An 18,886-nucleotide genomic window follows, 5' to 3' on the forward strand; every position below is an offset into this window, starting at 1 on the left:
TATGTAGTTCCTGGGCAGCCTGACTTCTGTGTCAATTGTCCCTCCAAATTAGGGTTGAAACATGTTTGCTTCCCTGGCAGGTGGTCTTTGGAAAGCCTGGAATCTCCTAGTTGTTAACTTCTGAGGTTTGCACGGTGCCTCATTTTGAATACTTTAATGCTGAAGCAACTTCACAGTTGCCGTTATCATTCCTGCCCAATGCAAGACCTCACTTTACAGAAGGGAATACTTTGTAAGCAGCAGCCAGAGTAAATTAACTCCTCTCTCTGCTAATGAAGCAGGTGAACACGTAGACTATACCACGCACAACACAGCATTTGGTTTCTTTTAGACCAAGTGAACAAAGCATCTATTTTAAAGGGACTGGCAAAATCCATTACATTAGACTCAGTCCAATATTAGCGCCTTGACAGTTCAGACACTATACTTTTGTGGAGACAGTAGTATTTAACTCTGAGTTGGGATGACAGTTTGGGATTTTTTTTTTCATTTCGTACCAAAACTTCCATTAGAAATTTTTTAAATGATTACATGTTACTGATTTTGATAGTGGGCCTGAGCTCTCCTAGATTCAGGAAGTAGGATTTTCAGTGTGAGTGCTGTAAAAATAGGATAGTGATTGATAACTGTATAAAAGAAGAAAAATTTTAGAAATATAAGGGACAGAAAGCTAGTAGTAAACATAAGCAACAAACCTGGTGCAAGATGCGTCTTGGATGAAGGCATGATTTCTCGTATTGCAAAATGTAGAGCTTTTAATTTTAAAGTGTGGTCTAGGGTTCAGGCGATGTGTGGTCTGGTGGGAGGAAACAACCTGCTGGCTCTCTCCTCTCCTTCGCCAACCTCCATTCTCTCTCTGGAAACTCTCTTCTCAGCCTGTCCTTTCTTCTTCTGGTTCCTTGACTGTCTGCAGCTGCTTGAGCTGCCTTGTGCACCTTCTGCTTTCCTCTGCAGCAGACCTGCCCCGTGAGTGAATCAGGTCCAGCTCTGAAGGGCAGGAAGGGCAGAGTGACAGTGGGGAGCAGCAAGGCTGGTGGAAGGGTTGTGGGAAACCAGACACAAGCTCCACTCTGCTGGCAGAGGTGGGCCGGACAAACAGTGTCCTCCAGGCCTGTTTGTCACCTGGTGTCTTCTCTGGCTGCCGTTCCAGAGATGGGGTCTAGTTGCACAGGCGGTTGCCCAAGCAGGCAGCAAAAAGCAGTGATTGTGGAGTGCAGCAGTAGTGCAAGAAGGTAAAATAAGTCAAAAACAGTGGGAGATGATTTGGGGCAAGACAGCCTTTGCCCGGTTTGAGAAAGGGTAGCTTGGGAAAGACATTGCTCTGTGCTCCGTGCAGTGGCACAAAACTTCTCATTTTCTAAAGAATAGGAACCTGCCACGTTTGTACAAAACACCGATGCAGCAGCACAGACTGCTGGGGGTGCCTGCCCAGGGACAGATCCTGGAGCACCAAATTCAATGAGGGCATTGCTGTTAAATTCCCAGGGGGGCAGGAATCAACCGTGTATTATTCCCCTGGTGTAATTACAGAATCCATGGGAAGCAATTACCCGTTTTACATGGACGGCTGAGTACTCTTCTTCCTCTGCGTGTGTATTTTACATGAGCAATTTACCATCTCTTTCTGAATTTTTGAATGTTACTGTCAAGCTTATAGCTATTTCATATACACACCTGAGCTCCCTGCTAGGCAGGTTAGGGAAGGATGGAGAGCAGGCAGGGCAGGCAGAACTGTCAGAGTTGAAAGCTGGTCATGCATCAGCATTTGTGCTTAAAGTAGTTATGCCAGATGCCACAACAGCAGCACTAGAAACGTAGTCAGAGCACAGGTGCGTGATGAGAAGCAGCACAGCAAGTTTTCTTCTTGTCACCATGCTGATGTCCCTTCATTGCTTGGGAGAGATAGCATCTTTAATAATAACCCTGTAAAACAGCCTTAACACTAACACAGTTCTCCATAAAACTAATGTTTTGATTATTTCTTAATAGCACCAGATAGAGTTTTCTTGGCAGAAGGAACAAGAACACTTCATGTGCAGACGGCAGCAGAACAAGTGGTACGAGAAGGGCAGATGGTAGGGGAGAGACAAGCACTTGAGAAGGAAGATTTTGTTGCTGAGGGAGGTGATGCTTGCACCGAAGAGGCAGGAGAAGAAATGGCATGGGCGGGAGATTTGCTGCCCAAGGAAGACACAGTGGCTGTGCTGCAGGCAGAGGGTCCGCTGGCAGTGGAGGAATCTGCACCTGAGGAGAGCACCATGGCAGAAGAAGATCCCAAAGCAAACGGGACAGGGAAGAGAATGGAGTCTAGTGCAGAGGTGGCACCCGGGGAGCAGGAAGTTCTGATGGAGGGGTCGGAGAGCGAGGCAGCACTGGGAGACCAGGCACCTGGGGGAGAGGAGCCGGCAGGGGCAGGAGCACTGCTAGGCAGGGAGGCAGATGGAGCGGTGTCCAAGGGGGAGGAGGCGGCTGGGGAGGTCTCTGAGGGAAGACAGGCTGCGGAGGAGGCCTCCAAGGCAAAGGAGGCTGTGGGAGCGACAGGGCTTCCAGTGAAGGAGGTGGTGGGTGAGACAATGTCTGAGGCAGAGGAGGCCGTGGAGGAGGGAGGTTTCACAGGGAAGGGTGTTGTGGCAGGTGCTATGTCTGAGGGAGAGGAGGCTGTGGAGGATGCCAACTTGGCAGAAGAAGGGATTGCTGAGGTAGTTGGCCCTGAAGGAGAAGAGTCTGTAGAGGAAGCCATTTCTGAAGGGGAGGAGGCTGTGGAGAAGCCTGGGGCTCTCCTGGAAACATTAGGGGATATGAACATTTGCACAGGAGAAGCAATGCCTGGAGGAGAAGACTTTTTAAAGCCAAATGAGTTTTCCCAGCTGAAAGCATCAGGGGAAGAGCGGATGGAGATAGGGAAAGCTGCCATAGGAGCAGCAACATCTGAGACTGGCAAGGCATCAGAGGTAGAAGGGAGCTCTCTCCTGAGAGCAGAGGGTGCAGTGGAGTCTGTGGAGCCTGGCAAGGATCCCGTGTTGCAAGTAGCACCTGGATTGGAGGCACTGGTGCCTCTAATGGATCCCATAAGTGACGGGTTATCTCAGTTGGAGGAGACCACAACAGCAGAGGAGGAGGAGGGCTCAGCAGAAGCACTTTTGAGTGAAACCCCATATCTAGGCAGCAAAGCAAAGACAGAGACTGCAATGGAAGAAAAACCTGATGGAGGGGTGATAGGAGTATCTGTGGAGATAGCCAGAGCAGAGTCAGGAGGTGGAGAGGAGGTCATGGGTGGAGCAGCAGGTCCAAGGGAGCTGGAAGCTGGGATGGAGGGATCACTGGAGCGTGCTAAAAAGAGAGGGAAGGAGAGGCCTCCTGGTGAGGGGGTGGGGGATGAAGCAGCACTGCCTGCCTCAGGGCTGTGTGTGAGCAGGGTGAGGGAGGCAGGGGTGGTGGCTGGTGCTGTGGTGGGCGGCCAGGTGGGGCGAGGGGCTCTGGCTGAGGGAGCAGCAGGGGAGCCGGTGCTGGTGGGGGAGGCGGCAGGGCAGGAGGTGATGGTGGCTGGGGATGGCAGGGAGGGGGTGACAGGAGCAGTGTGGGGGGAACAGAGTGAGATGGGGGCGGCAGCAGCAGAGGGGGAGTCAGCCGAGGGAAGGGGGGCAGCCGGGCAGTCTGGGAGGGACAGGGAAGGGGCGGCTGATGGAGCTGTGACCTGCGAGCGAGGAGTGAACCAGGAAGCAGCACTGGGGTGCGAGGGAAGGGGGCCAGCACTGGTGGGGGCTGAGGGCCGGGGCGAGGCAGAGTGGGGGTGGGACACAGCATGTCTCGTGTCCCCATGGCATGGAGAACCGTGTGGAGCAACGTCCCTTGGGGAGCAGCTGATTGCAGGAACCTCCCTGAGCACTCCTGCACGTGGGGATGGGGGAGGGGAGCTGAGGGGGAGAGGGTCCGCAGGAGGCGAGGGGCTGTGCCCGGGCACCCAGCTGCAGCTGGCAGCTCCTGGGACAGGGGCAGTGCGGGGCAAGGACAGGCTGCAGGAGGGGACAGAGCAGGCAGGAGTGAAAGCTGAGGGGGAACAGCCAGGCCTCCGTGAAAACATGAGCGAGAGCGAGCTAGCAGGTGTCTTGGAGAGTGCATGGAGCGCTTCTGGGGTCAGGGAGCAGAGGAAGGACAGTCCCGTAGGAGGGAGCCCAGATGCCCTGGGAGCCGATGATACGGGCGAGAGGAGCCGCAGTCCCTGTGAGGTGAGTCCTGCGTGGGTTAGCCGCTGCCCCCTGTGCCCATTCAAGTCCCCAGACTGGTCCCTGTCAGAAGCAGAGGGTGCACCACTTCGTCCCGTTTCTTATACTTTCCTTAAGAATCTGCTGCTGGTAGCTGGGATAAGGGATGATAAATCCTTTTGGGTGGCAGCTTCTGCATTCTTTCCCGTTCCCAAAATCTCATTGCAAATATCTTTGCTCTGGTGCTAATGCTCGCAGCCCCTCAGTCGTCTTGCCCCTCCGGCTGCGCAGAGCAGCTCCCGCCACCCAGCGTGCCGCTCCTCTGCCCGGCACTGGTGGCAGTGGGTGAGCCTCGGCAGCACCCGCTGCTCTGATGCTCCAGGTCAATGGCAGCACTCAGCTTCTCTGGTTACTCTGGCATCTGCTTGTAGGAAATCTGTTACAGCAGTATCTCAGTAGCTCAAAGTTTAGCATGTTTTCTGTAAAGCTAATGTTTTTCTTGTTGTTTTGTAGGATGTTGTAAACCCAGATGCAGTCGTCGTGCACTCGGTACAGCCCCAGGATGGGGAAGAAACTCTCCTCTAAGCTTTTTCTGCAGCTCCTTCAGTGCTGTGTCCTGCAACATTTACACAAATTGCTGTAGATTTGTGCTGGTTGGGATGTTCACTCCTCCTTTATTTTACTCCACAAGTACCACAACCATCTGTCATGTTTTACTAGAACAGCTTCTCAGTGTGCAGCAGACAACTGAAATAAGCCTGTATATGCCAGCCCAGGAAACAGCACTCCTTCGTAATTATGAAGACAATAATGACAAGGATTGCTCCACAGCTGTCATGCTTGTTTTTCCTAAAACACAGAGAAATATTGGACTGGCTGAATCTCCCCTCCTCCCCCAGGCACCGCTTGCTTCTGCTGGCTGGCAGGAGGGAGGGCTGAGGATAGATGTTCTGTATGTGTTTCCGTAGAACAAGAAGTTTGTCTTACAGAGTGCCCATGTTTGACTGTATCTGTGTCTATGTACCGACTGCATTTTTCTGCGTGTCATTTGCTTTTCTGAACTGCAAACTCTTCATTGTGAGTCAGGGCTGTGTCTTCATTGCTGTGCATAGGACACTTGCACGCATTAATGCTTTGATTCTGATAAAAGCATCTGGGGGCGTTCAGCCGAGATGTGGAACAGCAGGATCATGGGGGGAATAGCGGCCTCACACAGGGGTTTTTAGCTTGGTGGGCTGCCTCCACCCCATGTTACAGGCAAGCGAGCCCTCCAGCGTGCACAGGTGCCCTGTGCTGCCGGGTGGGGGACATGCAGGGCGGGCTTCTCTCTCCTTGGGGATCCAGGCTTGTTGCTGGCTACACTTCAGGGCGTTCTTGGGACTTTGAAATGTTGTTGAAAAAAAAAAAATACTTTCAAAACATGGGTATGCCTGTAATCTGAGCAGGTGGAATTTTGGTAAGAAGCAAAACCATCAAAATGGATAATTTTATGGTTTTGGATATGCTACCCGTGGTAATTTCTGCTCTCCTATCCATTGTTAGTTAGTAATTAACTTCAGAGTGAAAAAATGTAGGTGGCACTTAGGGAAAAACAAGATGTGCACCAAATAAAAGAAAAAAAGGAGACATTGTTAAACTGAACATATGTGAGAAAAGCAAACGATCTAATAGCGTTGCCACTGGCAAAACTCATTTTTGGCTCATCACAAAGGCTTTTTTTAACTCCCCAAACTGTCAGGTATTCTCAGTGGCTTGTCACTGGATGCTGATGATTGTGCCTCGGATGTATCATTACTGGCTTACACAGCTGAAATCATACCTTGTGACATTACACAGGCTAAATAGATGCATTTCACCAGCTGAAAAATAATGCCAGCTGTGTACTATGGACACGGTATGAGAAAGATTGTTCCGAGTCCAGCTCCTGGAAGGTATCAAGCCTCTGGCATCCCTAGCAGGGATGCAAGGTGGTGATCTTCACAGCCATCGCCTGGAAAGTTTGCAGTGGGGAGCGCCTTGCAGGTGGTGCGTGCATCTGTCTTAAACAAGCGCTCATGCTACAAGGTGGGTTTCTCTGGCTGGGAATTTTCTGTAGTGTTTTGTGGGCTCAGCTGTACAAATCAAGTGCGACCGACCCCTCTGCCTGCCTGGCGGGGCTGTGCCAGCCGAGCCTCCCAGGTGGCCCCGCCGTGCCTTGGGCTCTCTGAAGCCGCCCGGGAAGCTGGCAGGGGCCACCCCGCAGGAAAACACCTCCAGCCCCGTGGGCTGCCCCCAGGCCAGGCCTCTGCTGGCACAGCCCTGCCGTGCGGCCAGGGCAGCACAGCCTCTGCTGCGGTGACGCCAGACTCGCTCCTGGTTGTGGTGCATGCACTTGTTTGGTTGGACACCAGTTTATTTTAATCTAGATCATCTATTACTGATACGTTAAACAATTCAAAATATTGCCATAGCTACCAGGCACTGGCTGGTCTTAAAAGCAGGGTAAGAATCCTTGGAGTGTCTCATTCTTTATAAATATTTCAGTGTGCTGGGCTCCTTGGGCTTCTCTGGGAACGGCACAAACTAGTTTCATTCCTGCAAACAACTTTAGAGCATGTTCTATTCAGTAATTTACATTTTTCAGAGTTTTCATTTGTATTAATAACTGATCACTCCTATGACGCGCGCTTTCCCCCTAAGCCTGATGTTTCTCCTAGAGACCAATTAACTAATACATTGTTTTCTTCAAGGAGCCAGTAATTTAAATTACTGGGAAATTTATTTGCAAGCAGTTGGCCTTGTAAAGAGCTACAAAAAAACTACAAAAGTTTTGCCTTCAAAAGCTTTCTGATTTTTTTTTTGTTGTTTCCGTGTGTCCACTTCTGACACTTTCCAAGGAAGTGCTCAGAGGTCATACCAAGCAGCTCAGGTATAAGTGAGTACATAGAGGCATTAATGCAAATGAGCTCTACTTTCCTTGCTCTATTTTCTCTTCTCTAATCCAGTTTAGGTTCTGGTTTTCAGGTACAGCTGCTGTATTAATGAAGAGTCATTGTGTGATTGTTTTAAGCAAGGGAAAAAGACATAGAGCAGAGGTATTTGTAAGAAAAAATTCCTGTTGAAAAGGAAGCTTAATGCTGGAACTGATTTTTCAGATATGACAATGGATCCTTTCTGCCCTGTTAGCGTGTCATACACTGGCCAGTGCAAAAACCAAGGAATGAGATCTAAGCTCTGTCCACCCCTCCCTTCTTCAGCTTATTCCCTACCTGTGCTTCAGTAGCTTTACCGTATGAAACATCTGGTCAGTTAGCTAGTCAGGTAGGGAATTTTCATCAGCATCCCAAATGCACCTTCTCCCGTCCGCTCTGCACGTATTCCTCAAAGCATGCCAATTTCCAGTGTCACTTTTACTTCTAGAAAGAATACAACATATTTCCTCCAGTTGCAAAGAAATCTGGATGTTGTTTTGTTGGGTTTGCAGTGTGGACAGTGGATTGTTACAGTGGAAACACAACAGAATGGCTGAGTTCAGTGTGTGTTGGTTATGTCGTGTTTGACCTGGAGGGTGTTAGCACCAAGGTCAGAACTGTTTGTTAGCAAAGAACTGGAATTTGTTCAGGGGACACCTCCTTCCCTCCCCCCCCCAGTGATTTATCCGAGAGGGCAGAATACTAATTTGTGTTTTACGCTCTTTTTCTGCTTTCAGGAACCAAAAATGGGAAATGATCAAGGAGGGTGTTTTTAACCTGAACAAATTCTGGCTGTTTGCATTTTGTCATGCAGATGTGCCTGCCCCTCAGCTCGGATGCTGCAGGGTTAGTGGAGTCCTTGTGCAGGGGTATCTCCTGTCTCATTGGCTAATCCTGTTTCAAGCCATAAGCTCCGTAAATTCTATAGCCATAGTGGGAAATATTCCTGCCAGACAAGGCATTTGCAAAATAACAAAGCTAATCATTGGTTTGAAAAGTTACGATGATGGTTGATGATCTCCTTTGATCCATGGGAAAGACTGAAGCTTCCTTTTGCTCCTTTTTATTAAAGCTCTTGGTGATTTGACATAGCATTGCCCATGTTGTGACACTGACTTATTGCTAAAGCTTTGCAAAGATGGAGTGGAGAGTTCTCTGTGGATTTTTCCAGAGGCATGCTCAGAGCAAATGCTCATCGTCTCTGAAAGTTGTGACGGTATCCAGGGAAGTACAACAGGCTGTCAGCAGCTCCTTTCCAGTGGTAAGCAGTGTTTAGTCCCCTGAAACGCTGGTCTGCAGCCAGGACGCTGCACTGATGCTTTCTTTTTTTTGCTGCACTGAATTCCTCAGTTTCACGACATTTAGGCGTTAAACTGAGAGGGCTAGCTGGTCACAAAAACTGGCTCAGCCTCAATGAGGAAGAGGCTGCCATGATGTCTGTTGGTGCGATTCAGAGGTAATGACAATATTTTGTGAATGTGAGTGTCAGAGCTTTCTGAGTTCTGCCACAAAAAGGAAGAAGTGTGAGTCAGAGAGAAAGAGCTGAAAGCAAGAGCAGTGCCTTGCAAGGCCTCCTCACATGAAACTCAATGTAAAAATGTGTTTCTCTCAGTAGGTTGGAAGAGGTGGCACTGCGTTAGCCCACAGACTGCAGCGAAGGCACAGAGGCTGGCGCTGGACCAGAGGAGCTGGTGCTGACAGTCATCAGTCCTTCCTGGCCAGGCGCTGAGGCAGCCCGCTCTTCTGCTCCTGCCGGGGCAGAGTGGGACAGGATGCTCACTGAGCAGCCGCTCGTGGCGATGGGATGGTTTTCCCAGCTGTACTTCATACAGGGGTTGGAGGGTTTCATATAGGGTCTGACAAGTCCTGTAGTGAGCTGCATCCAAGACCTTTCTGTGTATTTCTTCTAACGTTGACATTAGCCCAGCAGACTGTTGGTGTGAATGAGACTGCAACTGAAACATGAACCAAACAGAACAGAAAGTAACCACTGAGTGGTACCAGGGGCTGACAGCGGATCTGCAACACTTGATGTTCAGCTTTATTTCCCTTTCTTCCCCATTGAATTTTTCAGAAAGTGAAACAAAACAATGACAAAACACCTGTAAACCTTGCTAAGTGAAATCTTCCCCATTTTTATTGCTTCAGGACTGTGAAATTAATGACGTGCATGGAAGATGTGAGTCGGTAGAGCCTACTATACATTTACAGTTCATGTGTGTTGCACTGCACGATACCTCATCACAGACCTTGGTGCAGGGATCATAGTCAGAAGAAACCAACATCCTGAATAATATCCACAAAGCAACACACAGCAATTGTGAACACTGATTTCTACTCAGCCGATAAGAGAGTTGTGTCTTTGAATCCAGTTAAGGAATAATATTACAGCAGGATCGCTTGCAGCTAAATTTTGCTAATTTGAAAAAAGACCCCAGAAAATAGCAGCATAATTAACTCTGTAATTGCTTCTAGAAGAAGAGTTCAAGTTCTCCTGCCCTACCTCTTTTTTTTTTTTTTTTTTTTTTAATTTCCAGTGATCAGAGTTGCTGTTGCAAAGCCCAGCCATGGCACTCATTCAGCTCATCTAGCTCAGCAGGCGCTAGATGGCACTCTGCTGCAGTTTTGCTTCAAGTCAAAAATGCGACTTTGCACTGTGTTAAGATGACGCAATTTTGCATATTTTCCTTCTGGTTTAAAGTTTGTTTTGGAGTGTCTGTGTTGCTTTTTGTAAGCAAATGTCTGAACAAAAGCTTACACTCTTTGGGAAAAACAATCACTCAAACCAAAACAAGAAAGTGGATAAGAAAACACAAATGTCTGGAAGAGTACAATTAAGATGGCCACAGAAATACCTCTTTATTCTCAGCGAGCAGGAAAGCATCCAAAGATCAGGGCTCTGAAGAGCTGCAGACATGGGGCTGCTCTGCTGGAGACCTGCGTGAGCCCATGGTGATGAAAATGAGACACGGGACGTGACTGGGACTGCGGGGAACTCAAAAAAGAAACGACCTGGTTCAGAAGCTGGGAGCAGGAACAACTTTGCCTCCACGGTGGCCTGGATGGTGGTGGGGAGTAACAGGCTGCTCTTTTTCTTGATGGGGACTGGGCTGGCAGCTCCCTGGCACCTACCGGTCAGGGAGGGCTGATAGCCCCATGCCTTAGTGCAGTCCAAGGTAACAACAACTTGCCTTGGAGCTCTGAAACTGTAACAGATGCATTTTTACTTTCATCTCCTCAAATTGTTAATGCTCAAGATGGAAGCGCAGCGTTCCTTGTGGACATTCACTTCGTTAAAGAATAGATGCACACCACCAAAAAAACCTAACCCTCGAGCGGGTCAGCAGAGAAAGATGCTAGAGCAGAACTTATGACAGGGACATTTGCCATCAACAAATAAAGCTGTTCAGTTTAGGGATCTTCAGTGTAACACACGATGCCTGGGAGTTAGTTAGGCTGATGTGGTGAGAACTGTTGTTGCCGGTTGATGGCGTGTCTCTCTGCAGGCGGACGGTTCATGTTGTCAGCTGCTTTCTTCAAAGCTGCCACTGCTGCTGCAGGAATGAAACCTCATGGTACTCATGGGATCCGACACGTAGCCTGCAAGATGCAGAGAGAAGTTCGTGTGTGGCTCAACATAGCAGCAGTTCTCCCCGACCTTTCCCTGCAGTGACAATGTTAACAAAATAATGTGCATATCATTTTGAGATAAATAGGCACAGACCATGCTGATACCTTTTTGCTGTCTCCAAATCTCCATTCAGTATCATCTGCTGAGGAAAAATTTAAATAGGAAGTAAACAGACCCTGTCATTCATGCAATGAATTCACAGTAATCAAGCACAAAGAATCTTTGGTGACTGACATAAAAACATGAATCTCGATGTTCTAATAACACAGTGGAAGTTTGCCATTAAAAAAAATACCCTTTTCCCTTTCAACTAGATCTTCGGAGGGCTCAAAATAAGCATTCTGATAAGTGTTTTTAAAATACTTTAATTCTTGACACTGCAAAACAGAAAGCAACTGCTCTTGCCAGCACTGTATTTCCAATGAGGTGCTCCAACAATGCCAAAGAAACTGTGGCATTGTTTCTTTACACGGTGTCAGGTGTCAGCTGCTCCCACGCTTCTTATTTTACTGTACTAACATTAAAAATCCAGTGGAGCCAACTCAAATTTCTTGATAACTAGGCATTGTATAGAGATACTCAGATGCCTGGGAAACAGGAGAGCGGAGAAACTAGAACATGAAAACTTTCTGGGGCGCAGGGGTGGGAGAAGGGTTAGAAAACATTGCTAAGGCTCCTGTGTGCCAAATTCCTGTTGCCACGCATAAAAGACACACAGCTGCACAAGATTAAGACTCTGGTAATTACAACAGTACTGACCATGGCATCCCTAAGCTGTAATCCATAAGCAACCTTGGTTTATCTCCTAATCATGACACACTATGCTTTGAAAGCTGGCAGCAAAGCTTTCCTTAAGGGAATCTCACTCATATCCTAAATATGCTGGGCCTTAATGCTGCGACTGTTCTTGTGCGTGCTGAATGTGTCCTGTGAGGTGAAGGTAGCATGTGTCCTCGCTGAAGCCAAAGCCACTGTGCGTCACTGTGTATGTGAGGAACGACGGTCTGCAATGGGGCACATTACAAGAGCAGGACGTACTTTTGAGGACCTCTCCAGCCGTGGTGGCAATACTTTGCACTGTTCACGCTGGGTGGGAGACTGTCCACATGCTCCACCATCACTTCCATTTGCCTTACTGCTGCCTCACAGTGGGGAACCTTCACTTTAATAAATGCTTTCATGTTTCCAACACCCTCGACCATATCCTATGTTTTTTCCTTTTCCTTGTAGTGCCTGTGAGTTTCATACCAGCCAGGATTAAGACCATGAGGATGCTTGGCTTGCCTCACTCCCAGGGGTCCCTTCTTGCCTGCCACTGGTGCATCTCTTCTCAGATGGATGGTGCCCTTTCCAAGTGCCAAGAGGGATGACGCTATGCTACGCCACAGCCTGGGCTTGCACTGTCGTGTAACTACTCAGTGGGTGCATGCACTTCCTTGTGCTTCAAGCCTTGCCAGGGCCTTTGCAGTTGGGAAACTTTGGTGACTGTTGCAGCAGCATCATGAGCTTGTCTGCCAGTGTCTGAGAGCTGTAGTGAGCAAGGAGAAGCCAAAGGCAAAGTTAAACTCCATGTTTACACCTATCTTAAATTTTAGAGGATATACAGTTTTCTTTGGGCATTGTATATCTGCCTTGTGTGATTTCACTGCTTTCAATGTACTGTTTAACTCACAATTTGTGAAACTTCCCGTGAAGAGCTGGCCCTTTGCTTTCACTGAAGAAGACAGGGCTGTGTTTATTTGCAGAATTCCTATTTTCAAATACACTCAATGAAGAAAATTGTTCACTATCAGAAAGGCTCTTGCAGGAATGGGAGCAGGGTGCTTTTGGGGCTTTTACTGAGAAAGAAAAACAGTGAATGTATTCTTTATTGTTTATAGACTGCAAGTGCAAATGAGGATAATGGAAACATTAGGCAAAAAGCAAACAGAAAAAAGATCAAAATGGACATGAATGGGGAGAGACAGCAGTGAAATTGGTTTATGTGGCATAAATAAAGAGTGCAAATATTTGCAGTCATTAGACCAAGCACTCTAATAAAAAAGGGCTCAGGGCTTTCTGTCTTCTGGTGTGCCGCTATGATCAAGCAATGGCTTGATCACTCTACCAGGATCTCAAAGCATGGGATGCAGTCAGAGCAAGGGGTGGCTGGGCTGCAGAGTGCTATGGTGGGCTTCCAGAGCAGCTGGGGTGCTTTGCAACAAGGGACAGTGATTCTGCTGTTCCTCGAGATACATATCCTGGTGACACTGCAGGACTGAACTTCGAGCTGCCTAAGCCTGCTGAAATGAAGTATGTGGCAAGAAGTAGCTTTTCCAGTCCTGTTGTGTCTAGCAGCCAGGATCTTCACTTTCCTCTGTGCCACCCTGGCTTTTTCCATTGTTACCTGAGTTAGCGCAAGGCTCAGCTTGGCCAGCTCTTGGCTGTGATCAAGCTGTGCTGCACCATGGTCCTGGTATCCTGACCAGCAATGTGGAGGTCTGGCTGGGGCCACCTCCTTTCCCACTCGCATGCTTTGGTTCCCTGCTGTGGAAACTAATTCAAGGAACAGGTATATTTGAAAATAAATCTTGAGGTCTCATGAGTGGAGTCTGAAATCACTCCTTAATCCCACAGCTTAAATGCAGCCATGGAGAGTCTCTTCTCCACCAGCCCTTCATTCCCTTGTGTCCCTTTTTAATACAGGCTTGAGAAACCCTCTCCAGTCTTGCCTGGATGGTCTCACTCTAGGAGTTCACTAAACGTTCTTTTTCATTCTTGTTTTCTTCCTCCTCAAGTTTTCCAGTTGCCAGGTACCTGATGAAAGCTGTGCCCCGAGGAACTGCTCTCTGCAGCTGTGGAATCCGCATAGAGCAAGTAATAACGAAGTTTTTGTTCTTTTTTCAGTTTCGAAGGTCATTACCTCACTACTCGTTATGACAGCAACGCTGCTGTTAGGCTTGTACTCAGTAAATATTTATATGACCAGGTTTTCTCTTTTTCTCACCCAATGTGCTCAGTTCAGAGGAGAGGAAGGAGTGCAAGAGGAAGGAGTGCTGAGGCCAGTGAAAAACAGCAAAGACGATGAGTTGATGAGCTTCTGATATATGCTTTGGGCAGAACAGAACACTGAATTCTCCTGGTGACAAAACAGGTTGGGAAGTGGCAGGAAAGGGAGCAGATGCCAGGAGAGGAGTGAGAAGGCCCCAGGGCAGGGGACAGCAGCAAACTCTGAATGAAGATGGCAACACTGTAAAGTCAATGGGTCCACTCAACACGGTTGTCATTTGAACATACAGAAAAACACATGTAAACATAAAGCATAGAGGAAAACATGTTTTCCTTGTACGTACTCAGCAGCTGTGCCTCAGAGAAACAGAGACTACACAGCACAAAACAACTCTGCTCACAGCAAACACAGAGACACCTTCCCGCTGGGCACTCCTGGGTGGCAGCGACTGTGGTGTACACGTGTCCTTAGAAGTCTGTGTTGTCCATCAAAGCCCAGCCCCACTCCTTGGTACTGAGGATGTCACTGTCATTCTCTGCCATGTCAGCCTCATGGCTCCTGCCATTTTTGTTTGCCTCCTTTGTCCATCACATGCTAAAGTCTGATACGAGTACTGATGAAAAAAACCTCTACCCAGCTTTCAGAACAGACGTGGCTGGCACGGGCAGTGCTAAAGCCTTGTTCTCTGCCGGGTCTGTCGTGCTGTTGTAAGAGTGTATCAGAGCCTGGTTTTGCATTTGGTGTCGCCGGGTGTACTGCCGTGCTCTGGTATGGTGATCCCTCTAGTAATGGTTTCAGAAGACACCTTCTTGCTTTGCTCTGTCTCCAGGGCTCCCTGGACAGGACACCTGTCCTGGGGGTGACAAGATCCAGAATATCTGCATGGCTCCGGGCAGATGATGGAAGCACGGTCTGTGGTGGTGTTGTGAGGCAAAGGTAACTGCGGATGCTGTGCTGACATTTGCTCAGCAAACACAGCAGCCGCAGTGGACGGGCCCTGGCTGTGTGTCAGCACTGAAATGGGGCGGGGCTGTCCTATTGACATGGCCCTGGAGCAGCTTAGGATGTTCAGGTAAACAGATCAGCTGGCGCTGGTGGAAGGAGCAGCACCGTTGGACAGCAGCTGGAGGTTTTCCAAAATCATGCACTCAGTAGGTATAGTCCCTCTTCAGTATTGCTGCACAGAAAGTTACTGAGCTGGGAGGTGCTGTTGTTTCACACCTGAGCATAAAACACGTACTACCCCGACAGCATGTACTGAAAGCGGTTTCACACCAGTGGCAGGTCTTTCTAGGACGCAGCAGCTGAGCCTAGTGTGAACGAAGATTGGCACGAAGGTGATTAAGAGTCTGACCTTCAGATCCACACCAAGAGAGAAAGATTTACCCACGATGTCTGAATCCAGTCTGCTTGATACCACCCTAATGCCAACTACATTTTCATATGCTCTTTATTTTAAGGATTTATTTATACATTATGCTGCTGGGCTAAAAACTGCTCTAAGCTGATAACCATTCTATTCTTGGGAAACTGTAAAGAACCAGGCAATGAGTTTATGAGCCGTTTAGAAAGGGTGGGCGAGAAACAGACTCCCAAGGAGCTGCCTGCAAGACAAGACCAGAGCAAAGGCTGTTTAGCAAGAGAGGTTTACTGGGGATGATTGCAAACGCAGGGGCTAGGAAATGCTGGACAGCTGTTTGTGTGGCAATGCATGAACACACACTCGAATGTGGTAGGACAGAAAGCCAGGAAGGCAAGAGGAAGAAGCAGTCAGGGCATCTCTGTTCTGGAGGGGAGCAGAACGACGGGATGCCCTCTGAGAGAGGAGTGCGAATAGTGAAAAGAATATGTTGTGTCATTTTATGCTCCCGTGGTACTCCAGAAATAGGACTGTCTTGCCCACTTTTTGCAGAAGCAGCCTTGAGGATATAATGCCACATCTTCTCCTTATTCACAGATCCATGCATGTAGACAGAAAGGACCATCCCAGCTCTGAAGTGCTTGGGGCGCGCATGCAGTGAAAACAGCCACGAGCTGCAAGCAGCACAGGGTGAGGCCTCGCCAGCTCTGGCTGACTGTAACCAGCAGCCTCCACTGTACGTTAGTTTTCTCATGAGACTTTCTGGTACCTCAGGAGACTGTAGCTCTGCCCTGGTTAACCACACCAAGATGCTCAGAGGAGTATTCTACATTAACTCACCATTTTTGTCGATTGGTGGATACTGGAAGTTTCTTCTCATGTCATCCAAAGACAGACCCTGAGAAGGGTGTTGCCCAGTGCTGCAAATTAGATAGGTGTCAGTTTACGTAAGACCGATAAAGTCACATCTCCAGACCATGAGATCTTTTTCTACAGAGTTGGAAGTAAAAGACAGTAACATGAAATACATCAGCCTGATGCCCAGCCACTGTCATTTGCAGTAAACAAAAAGCAAGAAAAACGTTATGAAGCAAGAACATGAATCACACGCACGCTCACATTTCATTCGTTCTCAGAGTAACTTCCCTCAAATACACTGTCTGGGGTGTCACAACTGTTTGTATGTTGCTACTTTGGAAGCAATTCTAGGCATCAGTCCAGGATCATTGTAATGTATTTTATGCATCACTGCTAACAGATTCCTGCAAATAAGTTTCTCTGGCAAGGAAGATCACTGAATTATCTTCCAGTCATTGACCAAAACTGCTGTTCTGCCAACAGGTTGTTTATCCCTGACCCTAAGGAGGTATCACGTACAGCACCGTCCCCTGCCAGCTCTTCTCAGATTACAGGCAGACAGAAACCAAGCGCACACAAAAACAAGAAGCCCAACCCGTTCTCATTTAGCCCAAGGAGCTGCCAAAAGAATAAAGAAGGGATAATGGTTACAGTGACACAGTCGATGGCACGGGGGAGCAGAGTAATGCATGGAGGTGCTTCAGAACAGTTTAGGTATGATGGAGAGCCCCCGTCTATCTGACCATATCTGATGCTTGATTAGGGGACTAAAGAAGACCTACTGGATTTAAGAGCTCCATGAAAATAACACCTGAGTGTTATACTTTAGAAAGAGGCTCTTTCATTTGGCCTGCCTTCACTGAGTATGCTTATGTAAACCTTGAGAAGCCTTTTAATTGAAAATACCATCATCAGCCACAGTTCTCGGGCTTTGACACTTCACGGTGCAGGCAGAAGGCACAGTACTAAACAGAACTTCATATCAACTTAATTAGACGCTGTGGTTATTATTTATCTCACAATATATAAAAAAAGCAAAGGTCTGTCACCACTAGACTATCTAAACTTAACAGTGTATTCGTGGCTTCTGGCTTCTATCGAGGAGTCATTAAGATACTCTTTCTGGTGATCTCTTTGGGCAGTTTTGACAGGATAATAGGATTAGGTTTGCCGACTTCCACTAACTGCAAAGTAACGTCACATCAGCTTAACTTACTCTTCAAATATTTTTGCTGGCAAAACTGATCAATCTAGCTTTTCAACCTCTAAATCGTGAGGTCATGAAACGGAAAGGGCGACTCAGTGAATCGTCCAAGTGGCAGAACGTGAAACGTTGACACCAGCTGGCAACGGCAGGACGCAGGCTGGTTGTTTCAGGTTTCCTTGGGGCTTGTCTGCTTTTCTACCCTGTAGACAACTATTACTCTACAATTGATGCAAGTGCTGGGAGGCTCAGGGCAGGTCCTGCAGCTCTGGCTTTCCCAGCTTCTTTAAGACACATCTTTAAGAAGGATGGACGGATGCGGGTTCCCTATAGTGACACTGGTTGTCGATGCCTGGAGAGGCACCGTGCCCCATGGGAGGAGGCGAGGCAGCTGCCTGGCAGGCTGTAGGTAGAGTTTAATGAGGACCAGGTGTAACCTGAAGGAGCAGGGAAAGCTCACCCCAGTTCAGCCGGTACCTCAGGAATATTGTTTCTACCCACCTTTTCACCATCCCATCCTTCTCTGTGCTGCTTCTGACTTCCCTCTTGCTGGACCATTCACCTCTTTCCCCACTCTGCTCCCTGCCATCCCAAAGAGCTGTTCCTCCTCTGCGCCGCACAGCTCCTGCACCACCCACCCACCCACCCGCCCAGCTGCTCGGCCTGCTGTCAGCACAGCCGCCTTCTCCTCCAATCCCTTGCTTGCTTGCCTGGGAATGGAAAGCACTTTGAAGGCTGACCCGCAACGGTATGGAATGTATATACATATACTATATCACTTGCATTATTGAAGCTCATTCATAATTAAGGACAAGAAGCTGGGCAGAGGAAAACAATAAGGAGGTCTATTTTGGGAAAACACTGTCCAGTCAGAGGCTGAAGCAAAAAGCCAGTGAATGACTGGCTGGCAAATCTGCATCTGAAAGGACTGCAGAAAGCTAGTGCAGCATCTGCAGGCTGTGGGAAGAACCAGGAGGTCTCCAGGGGAAGAAATAAAACATACACTTTGCTTGATTTCTTAACGCAGCATTCACAGAGTAACTCCTGACTGTTAGCCAAGACAGATGGGCCTGAGGCCAGCCGTGCTGCCGAACAGGAGGCTGGCAGTGCCAGCTGTGCCAGGGATGCCTGCCTGGCGCTACAGAGGAACCACAGCCATGGTCTGTCCTACGCAAGGATTTCCGCAGAAAGGAGAAACTTTTAAGTGAGTTATTTGGCCTCTTTGCCTTTGGAGCAGCTCAGAGCAAAAACAGCAGACAGGAATCCTCTGGTTTTGTAAACATAAAAAGAAAAAAAAAAAGGAGAGAATTGCTGCTAACGAACAGCTGTCGGGAGGAGAACTACAATACAAATCTGTGATAAATAACACACTCACTCTGCCGTGACCCTGACTTCAGGAGAGGGCAGAAAATCTTGAAATCTGATTATTCTCAGAACAGCTAACTGAACCCCATTCAGTCAGTCACTTTGCTATATGTTTTTTCTTTAAATTTCTTGTCAGTTGGGTAACGGTTTATGTTAACTAACCAGAAGAGCTGAAACCATCTGCAGTAAATTGTTCAGCAGCCTCTCTAGGCATTAAGTCTGGAAGGGGAAGAAATAGCTGCTTGGAAAGAACCTGAAAAAAGCTTGGAAAGAGTAAACTTTCCCTTGACAACAAATTTAAAACTTTTGTGTAAGGGATAACTTGG

The 18,886-nt window shown here is 48.1% G+C and overlaps 2 protein-coding genes across 7 annotated transcripts in view; one reads left to right on the plus strand and one right to left on the minus strand.

Annotated features, from left to right (window-relative positions):
- ERICH3 (glutamate rich 3) overlaps positions 1-4,848 on the plus strand; it is a 42,724-nt gene extending 37,876 nt beyond the window's left edge. Inside the window, exons 15-16 of the mRNA XM_076338044.1 lie at positions 1,990-4,226; positions 4,716-4,848. Of these exons, the coding sequence (XP_076194159.1) occupies positions 1,990-4,226; positions 4,716-4,787 (2,309 nt within the window). The 3' untranslated portion in view covers positions 4,788-4,848. The remainder of the gene's footprint in view (positions 1-1,989; positions 4,227-4,715) is intronic.
- A 3,962-nt stretch (positions 4,849-8,810) lies between these two features.
- Positions 8,811-18,886, minus strand: part of LOC143161202 (serine/threonine-protein kinase TNNI3K) — a 101,587-nt gene continuing 91,511 nt past the window's right edge. For 2 of the 6 annotated variants that reach the window (XM_076339932.1, XM_076339927.1), the window contains 2 exons: positions 15,974-16,053; positions 9,978-10,753 (listed from right to left, as the gene is read on the minus strand). In XM_076339932.1, coding sequence (XP_076196047.1) covers positions 10,677-10,753; positions 15,974-16,053 — 157 coding nt within the window. In that variant the 3' untranslated portion in view covers positions 9,978-10,676. Of the gene's footprint in view, positions 9,109-9,977; positions 10,754-12,092; positions 12,313-15,973; positions 16,054-18,886 lie in introns of those variants that run through there. The other 4 variants (XM_076339928.1, XM_076339929.1, XM_076339931.1 and 1 more) reach the window with 4 other exon arrangements.

This window comes from Aptenodytes patagonicus, chromosome 5, assembly GCF_965638725.1.
Source record: "Aptenodytes patagonicus chromosome 5, bAptPat1.pri.cur, whole genome shotgun sequence".
NCBI lineage: Eukaryota > Metazoa > Chordata > Aves > Sphenisciformes > Spheniscidae > Aptenodytes > Aptenodytes patagonicus.